Source organism: Cylas formicarius, unplaced genomic scaffold (assembly GCF_029955315.1).
Source record: "Cylas formicarius isolate icCylForm1 unplaced genomic scaffold, icCylForm1.1 PGA_scaffold_4__25_contigs__length_36172078, whole genome shotgun sequence".
Classification (NCBI taxonomy): domain Eukaryota; kingdom Metazoa; phylum Arthropoda; class Insecta; order Coleoptera; family Brentidae; genus Cylas; species Cylas formicarius.
Window position 1 is genome coordinate 17197543 of NW_026844334.1, and position 17140 is coordinate 17214682.

Sequence of the window (17140 nt, forward strand, 5' to 3'; positions counted from 1 at the left end):
TACCTAACCCCTGACGAAATACTTGTGTAATATATATATATATATATATATATATATATATATATATATATATATATATATATATATATATATATATATATATATATATATATATATATATATATATATTCCATTTTTTCATTTTAAATTTTGCGTTTTACAAGTTTCCTTACCTAATTATTTTTATTACAAGGTTTTTACAAAAATTATGTTCGGTGCCTAAAATCTACGAGAACCCTTTCAATCGCGTCCTCCCAACCAGTGCCTAAAGTGCCTGAAACGATCGAAATGGCTTACAAGAGTAGGTAAGAGGGACTTTTCGAACGTTTTACCGATGAATATTTGGGTATTTTAGAGTAGGGAGTAGAAGAGAGAGAAGTCAATTTTGAACCGGTTACAACGGCTGGACATATTCCTCTGACAGCTTAAAAAAGTTTTCGATTGTTCTCTAAAATAAATCTTCTATGTCTATGTCTCATCCTACTAAAAATAATCCAGAATCCAAATTTTCTAATCTAAATCAAGAAAAAGTGTCTTAAAAAATTTTTAGAAAAAATGTAATGTAAATAACACAAAGAAAGAAGCTTTTAGATAGACCTTCAATATTTGCTAAAATTCTTAATAGGTGACGCAACTTATAGGTATGTATATATGTCTATACGTAGAGTCACTTTTCATCTGTCTAGTGGATGCTTGACTGGTTGGGCTTCCCACCACTTTAAGGCTAATCATTTTCTAACTAGAAATAACAATGCGGTTGTCATTCTTTCAACTCATTCTAGTGTTGAGAAATGTTTGTATCATTGACTAAGGCTCGATTAAGAAGATGGAAAGATAAAGAAGTAAATAGCAAACAATACGTTATAAGCGACTGCCCACCACATTTTAATTAAAAACAATGGCGACTCGAAAAAAGAGCTATAAGAATAGTGGCATCGCGATTGAAATCAGGCTGTTAATAGATCGACCGCTATAAATTACCCCCAAAGTTGTTACCCCTTATTAAGATCGGAAACTACCTACTAACAAGGAGCCGCTCTAAAGACTAAGCCGTATACGCGTAGCATCTCGATCACCTTTCGGACCAGATAAAATCTAATTTATGATGGGCCATGTCATTATCTGATCAAAACTGAAAACCGGTCACGTGAAATTATAAGCTCCGGGGCAGATGTTCAGAATGGGGTGGTTGATAGTGGATGCGCTAAGATTAGCAAAACATAATTAAAATCGGGCAAATTTGAAATAACTATGAAAGAATGCTGGAACAGCGTCAGCTCCGCTGCGCTCTATTCGCTCGTGTATTCGCAAAATTAAATTTTTTCATGGAAAACGATCAGAGCAAATATATTCGGTATTTCGTAGGAATTTTTTCTCACGGAATGCTTGAAAATATTTCTTCAATGCCCATTGTATTTTATACGCGCCTATCTCTCGAGTATTTAAGTCTACCTGTTAATTAAAGAAATTTTAAACCAAACCAAAATACTAAAAAATCATCCAAATAAGGTTTAGAGAATGTTTTACAGATTTTGACGTTGCTTGTTGAATTGTTGACAATTATAGACATGTTACAACTAGGTACTTATACCCACCTGGTAAATACCTGCAATTTTCATAAGCTATTATATATAGTGCCTAGTTGAAAGCAATAAATATTTTGACTACATTCACAGTTGTAACCGATAAAATAGGATGCATTAAAAATCGAAATTAACGGGGAAAAAATTATTCGCAACACATTTTACAGCTGAAATAGCAACGCAGGGCCGTTGGCACTAATGTGATATGGAAAGAGACGATTTGGAACAACAACCACTGTGCATTTTTACAAATTTTAAGACATTCGGGGTACTTAAATTTACCCAATACATTGCGTACAATATCTGGATTGCAAAGCTTCAAAAACACTAAAAACACTAAAAGGCAACACTGACTCTTACCTGCTAGAAAATAACCGCTACGCCCACAATGGATGCGGAACCGTTCTCGAGTCCCTCGGAAGACTAGAAGAGTGCTGTAGAAAGGGCGGCAATTTGCCCGGTGGTGGGGGTGGCGGTAACACCGGACTCCTCGACCTGTCGGTAAGGTGCGAGGGGGTAGGAGTCGCGTAGATGTTTACCGACGACCTCTGATGTACACAGGACCTTCTTGCGTCCGGCATGGCAAACTGGAGCTTTTGCCAAAACTGACGATCGCCCCATTCAATAACGGTATTTGTTTTCAAGTAGAGCCTGAGATCGGGATCGAGATCCCTTTGAGGTATTTCTCCGGTAACTACGAATATCAATCTCCGCCTGCGGTCTTTTAGGACTTCGTGAAGCGCGGATTTGAATTCGAACCTGCACCACTCGTTGTGTAGAAAGTTCTTGGAGAGCACTATTATGGTCCGTCGCGACGATTCTACTGCTTCTATGATTGTGTCCGCCACGTAAGCTGATACATTGAAGTCTCTATAGTGAAGGCAGAGCTTGTAACAAGGTTCTCCCACCTCCAGACCGGGAGCTAAGACTTGACTGATGAAACCTTCATCTTTGACGCTGTAGCTGACGTAGGCGTCGAAAAGTCTTTCTTTGTCTTGTTGTTCTTCGAAAGCGGTCGTTTTATAGCACATCCTTAGTCCACATCTGGAGTAAATCCATACCCGTAGCTCTCTACGATAGTAAAATGCTCCACAGACTAACACAACGCTAGCTATGAAGACACACATTGTTCCCATTAACAGGGGTAGGTAATCGTTCATGACTTGTGTCTCTACTACTGCGTGGTTACTCTGAGGATAGGAATTAAAACATTTGGTGCTGTTAAAATCCGACATTTTAGGGCCGACCACGTTAGTTTGATTGTTCAAAATACAATCCACTCTGGCTCCATCAACAACCTTCCCGTAATTCGTCTTCAACCAGGATTTGAACTTACTGACGTATTTGCAGTCGCAGGTCCAGTGATTGTATGCCAACCTTATTTCTACCAAATAGGGATTTAAACTCAGCTGCCATACTTCGAATGAATACAGTCGATTTTCATCTAAACGGAGCACCTCCAACTGCTTAAGTTCAAGAAAAGTTCTATTATCAATAAAATGAATCATATTACTCTGCAAATACAACTCTCGCAAGGACTCTAAAGTGGCTAGTTCAAACCCTAATAGTTCTTTAATATGATTATTCTCCAAATGTAATACCGTAAGCCTCCGCAAGCCACTGAAGGTGTGGTTGTAAATGGCCGCTATGTTGGAATTGTTGGCAAAGAGAATTTTCAGATTCTTCCTACCAATAAATGAGTGACTAGATAGCTCGCCAAAGTTGTTACCATCTAAATATACTTCGGTGGCATCCATAGGTATACTGCTTGGCATTTCGGTGTATCCTACACCTGAACACTCTACGACATTTGCCGACCAAGACTGGTCGTGATAACATGTGCAATTAGTCGGGCATGTCATTTCGCAATCACATGCATCGAAATCACAACAATGACATAATGCAAAGCAATGTGTTTTATAAGTGCATAAAAACTGAGAGGATTCGGCTTCGATGAGCGGCAGATAGTTGTTGTCTCGATTATAAAGTAGCTTACAGTAGATACTCTCCAGGTCCATAACCCGCGGATGCTGCCGTAGATGGTCCAGCTTGTTTATTCTCTGCAGCCATTCCATGGTGCAGTCACAATGGAAGGGGTTACCTCCTATATAAAATTCTGGCAATGGTTTCTCTGGATTCACTGGGGTCAAACGTAATGCGTTCAAGTCCATACTGGCAATCTGATTAGCATACAAATCCACTCTGGTTAAATTGGTTTTCTTCAGGAAAGTGTGAGGTTCTACGACGGAAATAAGATTGTCGTTTAAAAACAAGAGTTCTATGCTGCTCGGCACTGCAGACGCACTGATTTTGGATATTTTGTTGAAACTCGCATCTAGTTGTTGAAGGCGTAATTCAAAGTCTAGTATATAACGGTTGCCTAATTCTCTGATATTATTCTGATGCAAATCCAACCATTGGAGTTGGCGAGGTATTAAAGCGTAGTCGAACCACTCTAGCTGGTTATTGGACACATTGAGCCACCGCAGGCTGGGGATGTCTGCGAACAACCCGTTGATTTCAGTCAAAAAATTGGAATCCAGTCGCAAAGCCTGCAGATTGGGGCTGTTGGAGAATGAGCCCTGTTCTATCCTTTGAATTTTGTTGCGAGCCAAATTTAAAATTTGCAACGCGGGAAGGTCGACAAAAGCTCGTTTGCTCACGTTTTGGATGCGGTTTCCGAGCATTCTCAAGCCGTACAAGTTGCTCATACCTCTAAATCCTGGTTCTTCGAGGTACGTAATCAAATTTTCTCCCAAGTCGACCGTGCGCAAAAGTCGCATGTCTTTAAGAGCAAGCGGCACCGCCTTCAGTTGGTTTCCATTTAAATTCAAATCCTGTAAACTAGAACAATTTCTGAACGACTCTGGATGAATTCCTTCCAGCATATTGTTATCGATAGCGAGCAGAGAGAGAACGTACAAGCCGTTTAACGAGTACTCGTCCAAGTACGTGATTTTGTTGTAGGAAATAATTAACGTGTGCAGGTTATTCATGGGCGCGAACGTATCGGCCGGAATCGTCTCGATCGAGTTGTGTTCTAAATTCAGAATTTGCAGCGTGTATAAATCGCGGAAGAACGACGGGTCCAATTTAGATATTCGATTATGCGATAAATTTAATAGCACCAAGCGAATGAGCCCTGAAAACGTGTCCGCGTTTATCCAAGAGCTCGTAAGGAGGTTTCGCGATAAATCTAAGGCTAATAATTGTTCGAGGTTCGCGAACAGGCCCGGAGCAAGCACACTGAGGGAATTGTTTTGGAGGTAAATTTCTTTGATGGTGTCTTTGCAGTCTTTGAACAGCTCGGAGGGCAGCGCTACGACTTTGTTGTTGGACAAGTCGAAAGTTTGTAGCGATTTTAAGCCAGACAATGCGCGATCTGCGACCATGGAGATCTCGTTGCTGTGCACGTAAAACTCGCGGAGTCTACGGAGCACGCTGAATCCGTTGGCAGGCAACAACACGAAATGATTAAATGAAGTGTCAAGTACCTGTATGTCCAGGCTGCACGGGTGCGTGAACGGTCTGGAGTTGTCCGGTTGAGGTTGTTCGTCGTCGGCTACGCTTATCAGAGGCTGGGGCAGCCCGGGTGCCTTCTCCCGGAACCCTAGGTCGCTGACATCCTGAAGCCGGTTCTCGCTCACATTGAGAAACGCCAAGTTTATCAAAGGACAGAATATGTTTTCGGGGAACGACCAGATGTTGTTGCAACTAAGATCTAGGCGCTCCAATTGCCTCACTTGCGTGAAACTTTCACGAGAGAAGTCAAGATTCATAGCCGGCCAGTTCGTGTTGTGAGTCTTCACCGTGAGATTTCGCAAGTCACGTAAGCCTAAGAGGGTGCCGGCCGGCCATCGCGCCAACTTGCAATGGACAAGCTCCAAAGCCCTAAGCTTAGTTAGATGTACGAAACTTTTCTCGTCTAAGCTGCTCCGCGACATGAGTTCGGGGTTGCACTCTATCCTAAGGGAAGTAGTGTGCTCCGATGGTATCACGCTGAAATTGGTGGTGTCGAATTCGCTGTTGATAGTCCTCAAATTGCACGTAAGGGCGACCTCGTCCTGAGCTCCGGACGAGGTCGTATGCTCCCGAACCCACCACTGGCAATCGTCCGGGGCGTCGTAGCGTAACGACGAAGAATTATCGCTCGCCAAGGCACCAGTCACCATAACCACCACAACCAACACTTGCGGAATAAGAGACATGTCGCCTAAAATTGTCAGAGACCACCGGGTTGCATATTTAACAGTCGCGTACGAGTAGTTTGCGCGCGCGCCTACACGACGTGTTCACCGCGACGTCAGTCGTCGGACTGACTAGGCGTCCCGCGAGCCTACAGCTATATAGTACATTCCACCCCTCGAAAAGCGCGCATACCGGGTTAAAACCGCACCAAAGACTTCGCCAACTTCCGATCGCCCGCGGTGTGATGGGCATTTAGGGCTCGTCGTTCGGGGATGCGGTATTATTTTCGCGCACAAACACCTACGTAAAAAGCGCGCGCGGCACTGAAGACGTAAACGCAAGGGTCGAAACTACTAAACGGTTCCGCGCGGTCCTCGTCACACGACGTCCGGCGATAAACAAGAATCCCGTGTCGGATGCTGGACGTCGCAGCCACACGTTTACGACGAACGGCGGCGGGTGTCCAAAACTTCACGAGTTTATAAGTTCCGAGGGCGTGCGAGTCGCTACGATCGAGCCCGAACGGACCGTAGCGGCCCCGCCTCGAAATGCGCCAAAGTCAAACCAATATAATATCCCGCCGGATCTATTCCTTCGTCGCCGGCGGAGAAAAAAAAAGCGGCTGCGGCCCGGTTATTTAAGATATTGGATTCGTTTAGTCGGACCGGACACAATTGACGGGTGTTGCGTGCACGTACGATTGTTTTCCGGGAGACGCGTTTTGCAAAACCAATCTGTTGCGTGATCGCAGATTCCCGACTTATAAAGGTTATTCGGGTACGTTCCCGTGGGTCAGTTCGAGTCGCGATAGCTCGTAAGCGTTTGGGATGGGTTTACTCAAAGTAATCCTAAGTTTCATAGAGACCCGAACACCACTCTAAACAACAAACAAAACAACGAGCCGAACCCTAAGCGGAAAACTAAGAAGATTCAAAAATGCTGAAAGTTCAGCATACGCTGCAGGCCGTTCCCAACACGAGCTAGTCTATTCGGTGACGTCAAGGCAAATAATATTAATAATAATGTTTACTAGCCATACAAGTTTTAAAAAATAACATAATTTTATATGACAAAGTGTATTAAAAAAATAATTTAGAAAAGAAAAGAGAAAAAAGAAGAAAGTTAATGCCTAACACAAAAATGCATTAACGCGAAAAGGAGATAGGATCAACGTCAGCAAAGCAAAAAGAAATGATAGCAACTAGTTACACTTTATATAACCAAGCACAACAAATGAGGACTATTAAATTTTGATATTAAGATTTTCTAATACCTAAGACGATCAGAACACAAACTGATAATTTTTAACAGTATGTTTAAAACAACAAATATTTAGAACTTTAAAATCAGTTAATTAGTTACGGAGGCGATGAAATTTATATGTATACTAACGTTTTGAGAATTTAGTATGATGAGGAGGAGGAGAGATACCCTCGAAATCGAAGATAAAGCACGTCAGTGCTAAATTTAATTTTATTAAAAAGGGGGATTCTGAGTCAAAAAAATGGACACGATCAAATAAATCTAATTTCCTTTTATTTTTTATAGTAAACCCCCGCTCCTTCTCCCGTTCGTAGGACATTGGTATTTACGAATGCCCTAAACAAACTTGCCATTCGAAATTTTAAACAATGTATTCCTTTCGAAGATTTCCAATAAATATGGACCGTGAAATAATGCTCATCTGCTTTTCTACCGGAAAGCTATTAAAAATTGGAAATTCTGGACACAGATATATTTGACATACGTGAAAGCTGAAATTGTCATGTCAGTTATGAAGGAATTAGAATTTACAACACTTGCGTATTATAAAATAATTAATAAAAATATTTGATGATTGTATAAAATCTTTGGAAATATAGAAGGATCCGCGATTTTTGTCAATTCTATTGAATCTCATTGCTCAATTTTAGCATGTTGACTAGTTTTTATCAGTATGTGTTTACTAGAAGATTTCGTTTAGAAACCGACCATAAAGCACTTATTTGAATCATAAAAAAGCCATTACATCTTTGTAACCCAAAACCTCAAAGAATGCTAATGCAGGTAAAAACTACGACTTTGAACTTATCAAACCTGGCAAAAAACTGATACACAGTGATGCTCTTAGTCGAGCGTATAATCTGAAAATAAATTTCAATGAAAACATGGATTTCGACATAGAACCTGAAATCTGTGCTGTATAACTTACATTATATATCACCCAAAGTAAAAAATAACAAATACATAAATTAACAAGCGAAAATGGATTGCCAAAAAGCATAAAAGACTGTCCGAAAAATGTCAAATTTTATTTCAAGTTCAAAGCAGAATTATTTTGTATATAAAATTTAACTTTTAAGGGATATAAACTCGTAGTTCTCAGGCAAGGACTCTTGCAAAAACTTCATTTTGGAGGCTATAAGAAAACATTAGACAATTCAAATTTGTTATTTTTCTGGCCAGGTATGCGAAACTAGAAAACAGGATATCGTAACATCTTGTCAAATATATCGGAGATCACAGTGTACACTCACGACATTCCCAGATTTCCTTGGCAAAAGGTAGCTGCAGATCTTTTTCAGTTTCAATCACAAATTTATATTTTAATTGTGGACTACTACTCTAAATTTGGAAATTTGGTAAATAAATTTAAAACTACCTTTGCACATTTTGACATTCCAAAAATTTTAATGACTTTTAATGGTTTAAATTTCTGTAACTTGTAATTTAATAATTTTGTTAGAAACTGGGGATTTAAGCACATAACTTCTTCTCCTTTGTAAACTCAGTCAGCGAACTGTTAAAACTGGCAAAAATATCTTAAAGAAATATTTTATGGACAAAAAAGGTCCATATTTAACCCTTTTTTTTTTAACTCACCTTTGGATTGGGAAAAGTCCCCTGCAAACGTACTCATGAACAGAAACTTAAGATATTGAGATAAACAATAAGTTTGCAACAAAAATTCATCAGAAAGAAACTTATACCAATCAGAAACAGTGTTTCGATAAAAACAAAAGATCTTTACCAACTTTAAAAGTGAAAGTGAAATTCAAATTTAGTCAAATATAGCAAGACAAAAGGGTCAAATTTTGTAAAAATCACCTTTTCGTTCATGTTTAGTTAAATTAGAAAATGGTTCTATTCTCAAGTATAGGTCACATGACTAACCTTAACTTAACCTTTTGTATTTCTATTGGCAACATTGATTTTAGACAGTTGGTATCTCGAGCACGTGTTTTGTACCCCACCAGAAAATAAAAGAAATCCAGTCTCCCTGACACTGCTCACATATTACATATTTTTATAAATTTTAATGGATTTGATAAAAATATGATGGAAATATTGATGATGTTGATATAAGGAATTGGGTGAGATGTCAGAGAAACTTTAGAGATTTTGCAGTTTATTCATCAAAATTCCAAGGTCTAAGCGGTCGAAGGTCTTGGAAAAATATGTAAAAATGATATCAACCCGGGAATTTGCAATAGTAGACTCGGAAATAAATTCCACAATTCATAACGCCAAGATCTATCAAAAGAGACAAAAATATGCAGGCGCTTGTTTTCAATAAAACCCATCCAATTTTCTCGGATGGAGTTACATAGCAAACATCAATTCAATTTAAAAATACCAAATAAGGAAACTGTCATTACAAGTGAGACACTTAAAATTATGTCTTTGTATGTTATCCATGTTTGTAATTCATTCGTCAATGACTTTAATTTTAATATTGTCGGATTCTAAATCCAACTTTATTTAAGGTACTTAATTTAATTATTTCATTTATTGGTAATAAAATAGTTTTGTATTTGTTTAAAAAGTAAAGTAAAGTGGATTATATTACCTCTTCTTATTCCTAATATTATAGCTTTGCAAAATGTTTGCCTTCAGACTTAAAGTTAGTTTTCATATATCTAAAACATTCTTTCTCTGCCATATTAACTGTTCATCAGACATCATAATTAGTTGTCTTCTATGTATAGGATTCCAAACAACTCATGTTCTTACGAATTATATGGAAAAAAATAATATGTTTTAAAGATAACGGAACGGACACAGGCTCGAAGAACAACTGAGATGAAAACATTAATATCAATAGTGATAGAGGAGACCAATTAAGAAACGAATAAATCCGGGAAATATGTGTCATCCAAGATATAGTAACGTGACGAAGAGACGGAATTGAAATCAACATATAACCAGAATGGAGGAACAGAGACTAGCAAAGATCACAACCGGCGGAAAACGTGAAGGGAAAAGATCACAAGGAAGACCCCAAAAAAGATGACAAGAAAGCAGGTCGTCAGAATCACAAATAAGGAAATACAGATCTTGGACCTAACTTAAGAAAAAGAAGTCCTAAGCGATAACCTACCTACCTGCATCACAACATAAGGTATTATCACACTTCTGACGGTTACCCCCTTCAACAATAAAGATATGAAGATATTAAAACATTTCTGGCGTTCTTAGTTATGTGTGAGTTCTTTATCGACAATCTAAGTAACGTTTCTGGTGCTAAGGACTTGGTAACATTTAATGGCAGATTCCAACTTATTCAGAAATATCCTTTTTAACGACGTTACAAAAGTTCTTTATTTGACAAGGTATGTTTGCTATTGTAAGGAATCCGTAATGCAGTATCGTCGGGTCTCCCGGTAAGTTAAATAAATTTAAGAAATTGGATGTATTGTAAACGACAAAATGGCTATTCGTCACACAAATAAAATTTAAGAGGCTTAAAGGCTTAACGCTGCTTCATGGAGTTTTCCAAATGAAATATTCAATGGCTCTTCTTGAACATTTCATAAAAATATTAATAAGCACCCGATTCGGAAAAGGGAAGAAAAAATGAGCAACCAACTGCATTTAACGTAGGTAGTTATTCTGTGTATTATATATTATGTTTTATTTTCTTGCAACATTCATTGGTGAAATTTAGTCTAGTTAGAAGTACAACTTGGGTGATTCGTATGTTCGTATTCGTAAATTCCCGATTGTACCGAAATAATCAGTTGGTGCATAGGAAATATGTTTCGACGTTTGTCAATTCTGACGGTCATGTCAGTGAATGCTTGTTTTGCGAAAATGTACCCAAAAACTTAACAGTCGTAGGAAAAGTATAGTATGCAAAACGTTCTATAAACTTTTTAAGTCACTCGTTCATTAAACACTCGCTCCGCTCGTGTCAAATAAACTCGTGAGTCAAATGCCGTTTACCGCACTTGTTGCATAATATACTATTTCACGTTAATATTATTACCAAAATTGTTCTTGATTTAACAATCCTTATTATAGAATGTAAAGTTAAAACCCAAGATGAAGCGGAACTTGGAGAAGAAAAGCTTGTTGTTTACAAAAAAAATGTTGTTATTCGTTATTGGTAACATATCTTCTTTTTATTCTAATCTGAAACTCTAAATTACATGAAATAAGAAAATAAATAACTGATATTTATATAACTAAGTAGCTTTCAACAGCATTGCTCAAACTCTACTTCACTATTTCCCGGAAAATCGTAAAACTATGTACAGATGATTGATTGCTCATCAATAAATTAACGGGTAAACGTCCTTGTGGCGATGAATGTGATTTCAACTTTTTATTTTTGAAAATTTGATTTACGATTGAAACTTACTATTTACAATTTCATTTCAGTACGTTAAGGGTTTATGTTTTGGACAAAGTTTCCTAAAACAAGACCACCAAGTTTCACAAACTCTGTGGAAGGGCAGTGAAAGATCAATATCTAAATTCGCATTTATGTTACAGGCTGTTGGAGCACAACAAACCGAAAAGAAGCCTGCATCTACTAGCATTAACTGAGATAGTATTTTTTTTTCAATTTTTATTCACATACATATTTTTCCAAACCTAAAAATGATTTGCCGATGGTTGTGTTCCAAATGCATTTATCTATTAGCTGCTGGAATTTGACACGATGAATTGATGAGTTGATTTGACTGAATTTAAGTTATTTTCCTTGTAAAGTGAACAAAAACAACTTCTAAAGTTCAGAAGTTTCGTCGCGCTGATTCTCATTAAAGCTTTTACCGTTAATTAAAAAAAAGTAAAACTTTTCAATAAGGAATTGAAATATCGGGAAAAGAGTTTCTTGCTTTAAAAAAAAAATAATGTGTCTAACTTTTCTATCAAAAGCCCCGCTGCATACGCAGCCGTCTCCTTTGTCCTTTTTATCCGGAAAAGTTGTCCCAAAATCTCTATTATCATAGGGTTTAAACTTTTATTTTTGTTCAGATCGGAAACTCCCGCGCGAGGAAGTCTGCAGAAAATAGTTCGAGATAAGACAATGTCTTTACGAAATGAAGTTTGCCAGTGTTAAGTTTCGTAACTCAAGTAAAGTAGATCCTGTTTGTGTGCCGATCCTCTGCCGAGGATGTACAAGATTAACGAAGTTTGTTTTGCAGGAGAAAAAAAGTGGCGGATCGGATGAGAATTAAATCGCCCAAATTATTTCCTCCGTTAATTGGCGGGAAGGGGGGGATGGTATACGTGCGCAACTGCAACTCGCGGCACTCCGGGAAACGCAATCTCTTAGAGCGCGCACCCGCTAATAGGGCATTTTAATTGACGGATGGATTCAAATAAAGAATTCCAATTATTTTGGACTTAAATAGCTTCGCGTTCTCTCTAATTAAAACAATTAAATGTTACGTGCTCCGAAATCCATTATGCTAATTTGAGAAACGAAACGGTTCAAGCACGTCAAAACTACGACCGTCCGGTGGCGCGACTATATAGCTACAATTTCTGTATTCGATATATAAACTTTTCCGAAATTCATCACTTGGGAGCGATTTTTTTTTTTTTGAGATCCAACATTATATCAATTAGATTTGGAGTAATGTGCAGTAATTCAGGTCTTTTTGCACTTAGAGTTGCAGTTTCTAATGTACTTTAAGTTATAATAAGCAAATTTTGTGGAAATAGCTGACAAAACGATTTCATTGTTCCCCAGTTAAAAAATTTTGAAACTAGCACTACGATGGGCAATATAAATTTAATTATTATATATCGGCTACATTTACATTAATTTTAGTTGAATTGTCTATTTAAAAACGAATTATGATTTAAACTAGGAAATGGAAAGTAAAATATTTGTCATGTGTATAATTTTATAATAAATTTTGTATATGATTAAAAATTTTTAACTGCAAAAATATATAATAGGAACTCTGTGAAACTAATACAAAAGATTTGAAAAATTCGAAAAATCAAAAGTCAAAAAAAGAGAAAAAATTAAATATCTGTTCAAATAAATGTCATATACTACAATAACTGCTTTAGGCTTAAAGAGTTACTCTGACCTCTCAGTAAATCCAAACAAATAAAAACACAAACAATATACTCGAAAACAAAAATACTGAGATTAAAACGACTTTTGTAAATAAAGTCTGATACTGCTACAAAACCAACTTTAAAGATCAATTTTCCAAACTTTGAGAATCCGTTTCTTGTAGAACTTGCGAATGCCCTTTCGTCAAAAATATCTGCACAAAAATAACATTTCTTTAGTTTAAAGTACCTATACATTAATATAAATCAATCTGATCTCTAATATAGTCTATAAGTACAGGAATAAAATGTTCTCTTAACAATATGTGTATAAATTCAATGTTAAAACGCTAACATTACATTTAAAATGTAATTAATACTCCTTCAATATGATTGAATATAAGTAAGCACTACATATTACAATAGTGAGAAACAATAACACGGATAATACAGTTGGATACTCCATAGCATAATTTCTAAAAGAAAGAATGGCGTTTTCAATATTTTAAAAATAGACACATAATATATCAAACACTTTTAGAGGTGCAAACAGCATTTTTTACTAACCAAAACTATGATGACAAAGATTGACACTTAAATATCACCATTATAATTTTTGCTATTTTGTTTTCCAAAGCATCCTTGGATTTTAGAAAATTCTAATTTTGTGTGTACAGATGGGCCCAATATTCAATCGTATTGAATGAGTATTAACTATAATTCATATTTTAAATATAATGTTGGTAGTTTAATAGTAAATTTATTTATATTTTGCTAAATGAACGGAAATTTATAGGAAATAATCCCAAATTTTTATTTCTTTTCTTACTTCGTTGCAATGAAAGTAATAGCGTCGCAATTAATTGTATTGAGAAAATGAAAAATATATATTTGTAACGATGTCGAGAAACGCCCTCTAGCAGAGATATAAGCAATCTAAATCAATCCATTCGGGGCTGCGTTGATAGACTAAGAAACCCTTTTTCAACAACTCTGAAGTTATTGACATATAGTTTCGAAGATGTTTGGGCACCCCCACCACTTTCCCTTATGAAAAAACTATTTAATGAAAAAGAATTGTGTGTACGTTTCCCATTTTAAATATTTATAACGTAGGATTATTTGAAAAAAAAAGCTCTGTATTTATAGATTGTGGATTTTTGAAAATAATTTCCAGCATTTTCTTTAGGTCGAGTTAGTCATACATTTTTTCACTGTATGTCTTTATAGTAATGGTTTTAAACTAGGACCGCATGCCCTTGGCCACCATGTAAACAAAATGGCGTAATTTTTCATATCATCTAAAATTATTGATTGAATTGTCTCTACTTAAGTAGGTAATTTTGACAGTTGTCAGTTTTGCTAACAAAAGAGTTTATTAAAATTGTATAAATGAGTACCCAACAATTTTGTGTTTTCGTGCTAGTGTGGTTTATATTACGGTCAATACATAAATTAATAAATAAAAATCAGATGCACTTATAATGGATGACTTTGGTAGGTATTTGACAATATCAATTTAAAGAACACAAAAACCATATATTATGTTTGATCGTTAAATATTATATAGTTAAAGGGCCTTCTAATAATACCACGAGTTTGATAGTCATGTCATGAAATTCATAGTTAATATATAAATTGTTTACACATCAACATCTAAAACCATTTTTCTTTGGAAACATTTAAATAGATACATCTCAAAAGAGCACCAAAATTCCAGCGCGTTTTATAACCGAAAACATACCAGAGACAAATATAGCCAGCAAGTAAATACATCGAACTGGGAAGGCAAACGTTCCAGACACTAATTAAACGCCCGACTTGAGTCGGGCTATTTTTTTTTCAGAATGATATACTACAGCTAATTTGTCACCATCCTTAATTTTTTTTTTCCTAATTTAAACCTTTTAGCGCGTGCTTTCCCTCAAAGCAAGTTAACCTTAATTACTTTTCAAAGCCAAACAAATGACTAAGGGGACGAGACCGAAGTACCGAAGGATAAAGACGCCAAATATTGGCAATAGAAATGCGGGAGGAATCATGCCCGAAAGCCCACGGAAAATGGCATCCAACTTCTTCGGTAATAACGCTCGTCTCGGCTGCACATCCTCTTCCGCCACCAGTTGCGACAAAGTTAACGTCAACAACTACTACAACCTGTCATCAGCATTTAGTAATTAACTCCGGCGGTGAATCTTGAAGTTGGCACGCGGTGCGGTTCCCTCCAGAAGTCCCGGAAGTTGTTAGAAAAAGAAAAAAGGAGTAAACAATCGTGATATAAGGCAATTTCGTAATGTACCTCTCACAATTTACAAGGTGCATTATGGCAAACGCTTATTGGCCTTGGAGGTTTTGGTCACACTGGTAAATACAGGCTTATTTCCGTTATATGGCACGAAATATTGTGGCCGATGGTTTTAACGTCTGTATGTGATGTGCTTATAAAACAGTTTCTCCAAAAAGTGTTAAAAGTATAAAATATATGTATTGTAGCAGTTTTCGAGTCTAGTACCAATATAAGTTTAACTTTCAATGGCGTTTATGGCACCTAAACCTTAATGTCTTTTAAAATTGAATTTTGTGAATATGTAACCTAATTTTAATTTCTCATTTACTAACCGACTAGTTGAGTTGCTGCTTTGTTCCGGTTTTCAGAAGCAAAACCCACCCCTCCAAAGAATGAAATTACAGTTTAGACCAAACAAACAAAAATAAGTTGCTGTTGGGTTTTGGTTTGATGTCATTTACCTTTAAGAAACAGTTATAGTGCTGTTTTTTTAAAAATCACTTCTTTGCCAGTCATCAAGAAGGAAGTAGTTTGTATTGTTCAACAAATATCTTAAGATTTAGGTAACAAAAATGTTATTAAAATACAAACTCATTTTCATCGCAGAATACAAAAATAATATTATCGTGCGCCCATTTAAGGGTAAAACGTTCATACTTTTCAAAGTTTTGGGACAACCTATATAGTATTGAAAATAATTTTACAACAGTAATAGTTGGTCTGTCTCTATTTCTTTCTTTCTTTTTTAAGTTTGACTTCTTATAATGGTTTCTAGGTGCATAGAAATTAATGATTTTTTTTTACAAGTTCGAGATATTATTTAAATATTGTGAATTAATAATCGCGTATAAACACGCCTTGACAATGTAACAAAACCCCAATTGTATTTTGTCTCTTTTCCATCCTTTACTTCTGGTAGACCTTTCCTTTTTTTTTTCGTCGCTAGTCAAATATTTTCTACTTCTGAAAATTTGGAATTCCGTATATGCCGGTGATGTTTTGTACAAATTAGTGACTTGACGAAGCCGTGCTTTGCAATCCATGCAAGTCGTTACATCCTGCACAAGGAATTTTTTGTAAGTCAGGACATTGTGATTACTTTACGCAGTGGGTAAATATTCAAAGAGCAACAAAGAAGTACAGGAATCGATGAACCAGAACGATCTGGGTAATACAGTTTTGGACCGACAAATTTATAAAAAAAATGATGCGTAAGGGAACAATAGTACTTCACATATTCTAGATTTTTTGGAAAATTTTGGATCTTAACCACAATATTTCGTGCGGTATGGTGCGGAGAGGCGGGAAAATTTGTGAAGGCTATTAACCTATATATTCAATAAGTCTCTTCAATAAATAAAGACGGTTAAACTAAGTTGTAAACATATTACTAAATATTTACGCATAATTTTGATTATATTGCGTTCCCAATTTGTTTAGGGTAAACTGTAAAGTTTATAAATTCAGGGTTAGATAATTTTGTTTGGTTTTCCATCGTTCTGTACATTAACTACTTAAATCATTATAGTCTAATAATAGGGTGCATTGTGCTACCCCAGAATTGTCATTTAAATTTATAAATGAATCGATATGAACCAAAATTAACATGTTGGCCTAAAATATACATTATTATGCAGATAAATATAATTCACTCTATGAGTAATTAGAATATTATGCAACAAGTGCGGTAATAGTATATTATGCAACAAGTATAGTAAACGGCATTTGACTCACGAGTTTTTAATAAACGAGTGAGTTAAAAACTTTACCGAACGTGTTGCATACTATACTTTTTCTACGA

General features: G+C 36.3%; 1 protein-coding gene across 1 annotated transcript in view; it reads right to left on the reverse strand.

Moving 5' to 3' along the window:
- The window catches only part of LOC132700854 (toll-like receptor 6), a 46662-nt gene extending 40454 nt beyond the window's left edge, over positions 1-6208 (reverse strand). Inside the window, exon 1 of the mRNA XM_060668424.1 lies at positions 1944-6208. Coding sequence (XP_060524407.1) covers positions 1961-5791 — 3831 coding nt within the window. The 5' untranslated portion in view covers positions 5792-6208 and the 3' untranslated portion in view covers positions 1944-1960. The remainder of the gene's footprint in view (positions 1-1943) is intronic.
- Positions 6209-17140: the final 10932 nt, after the last annotated feature.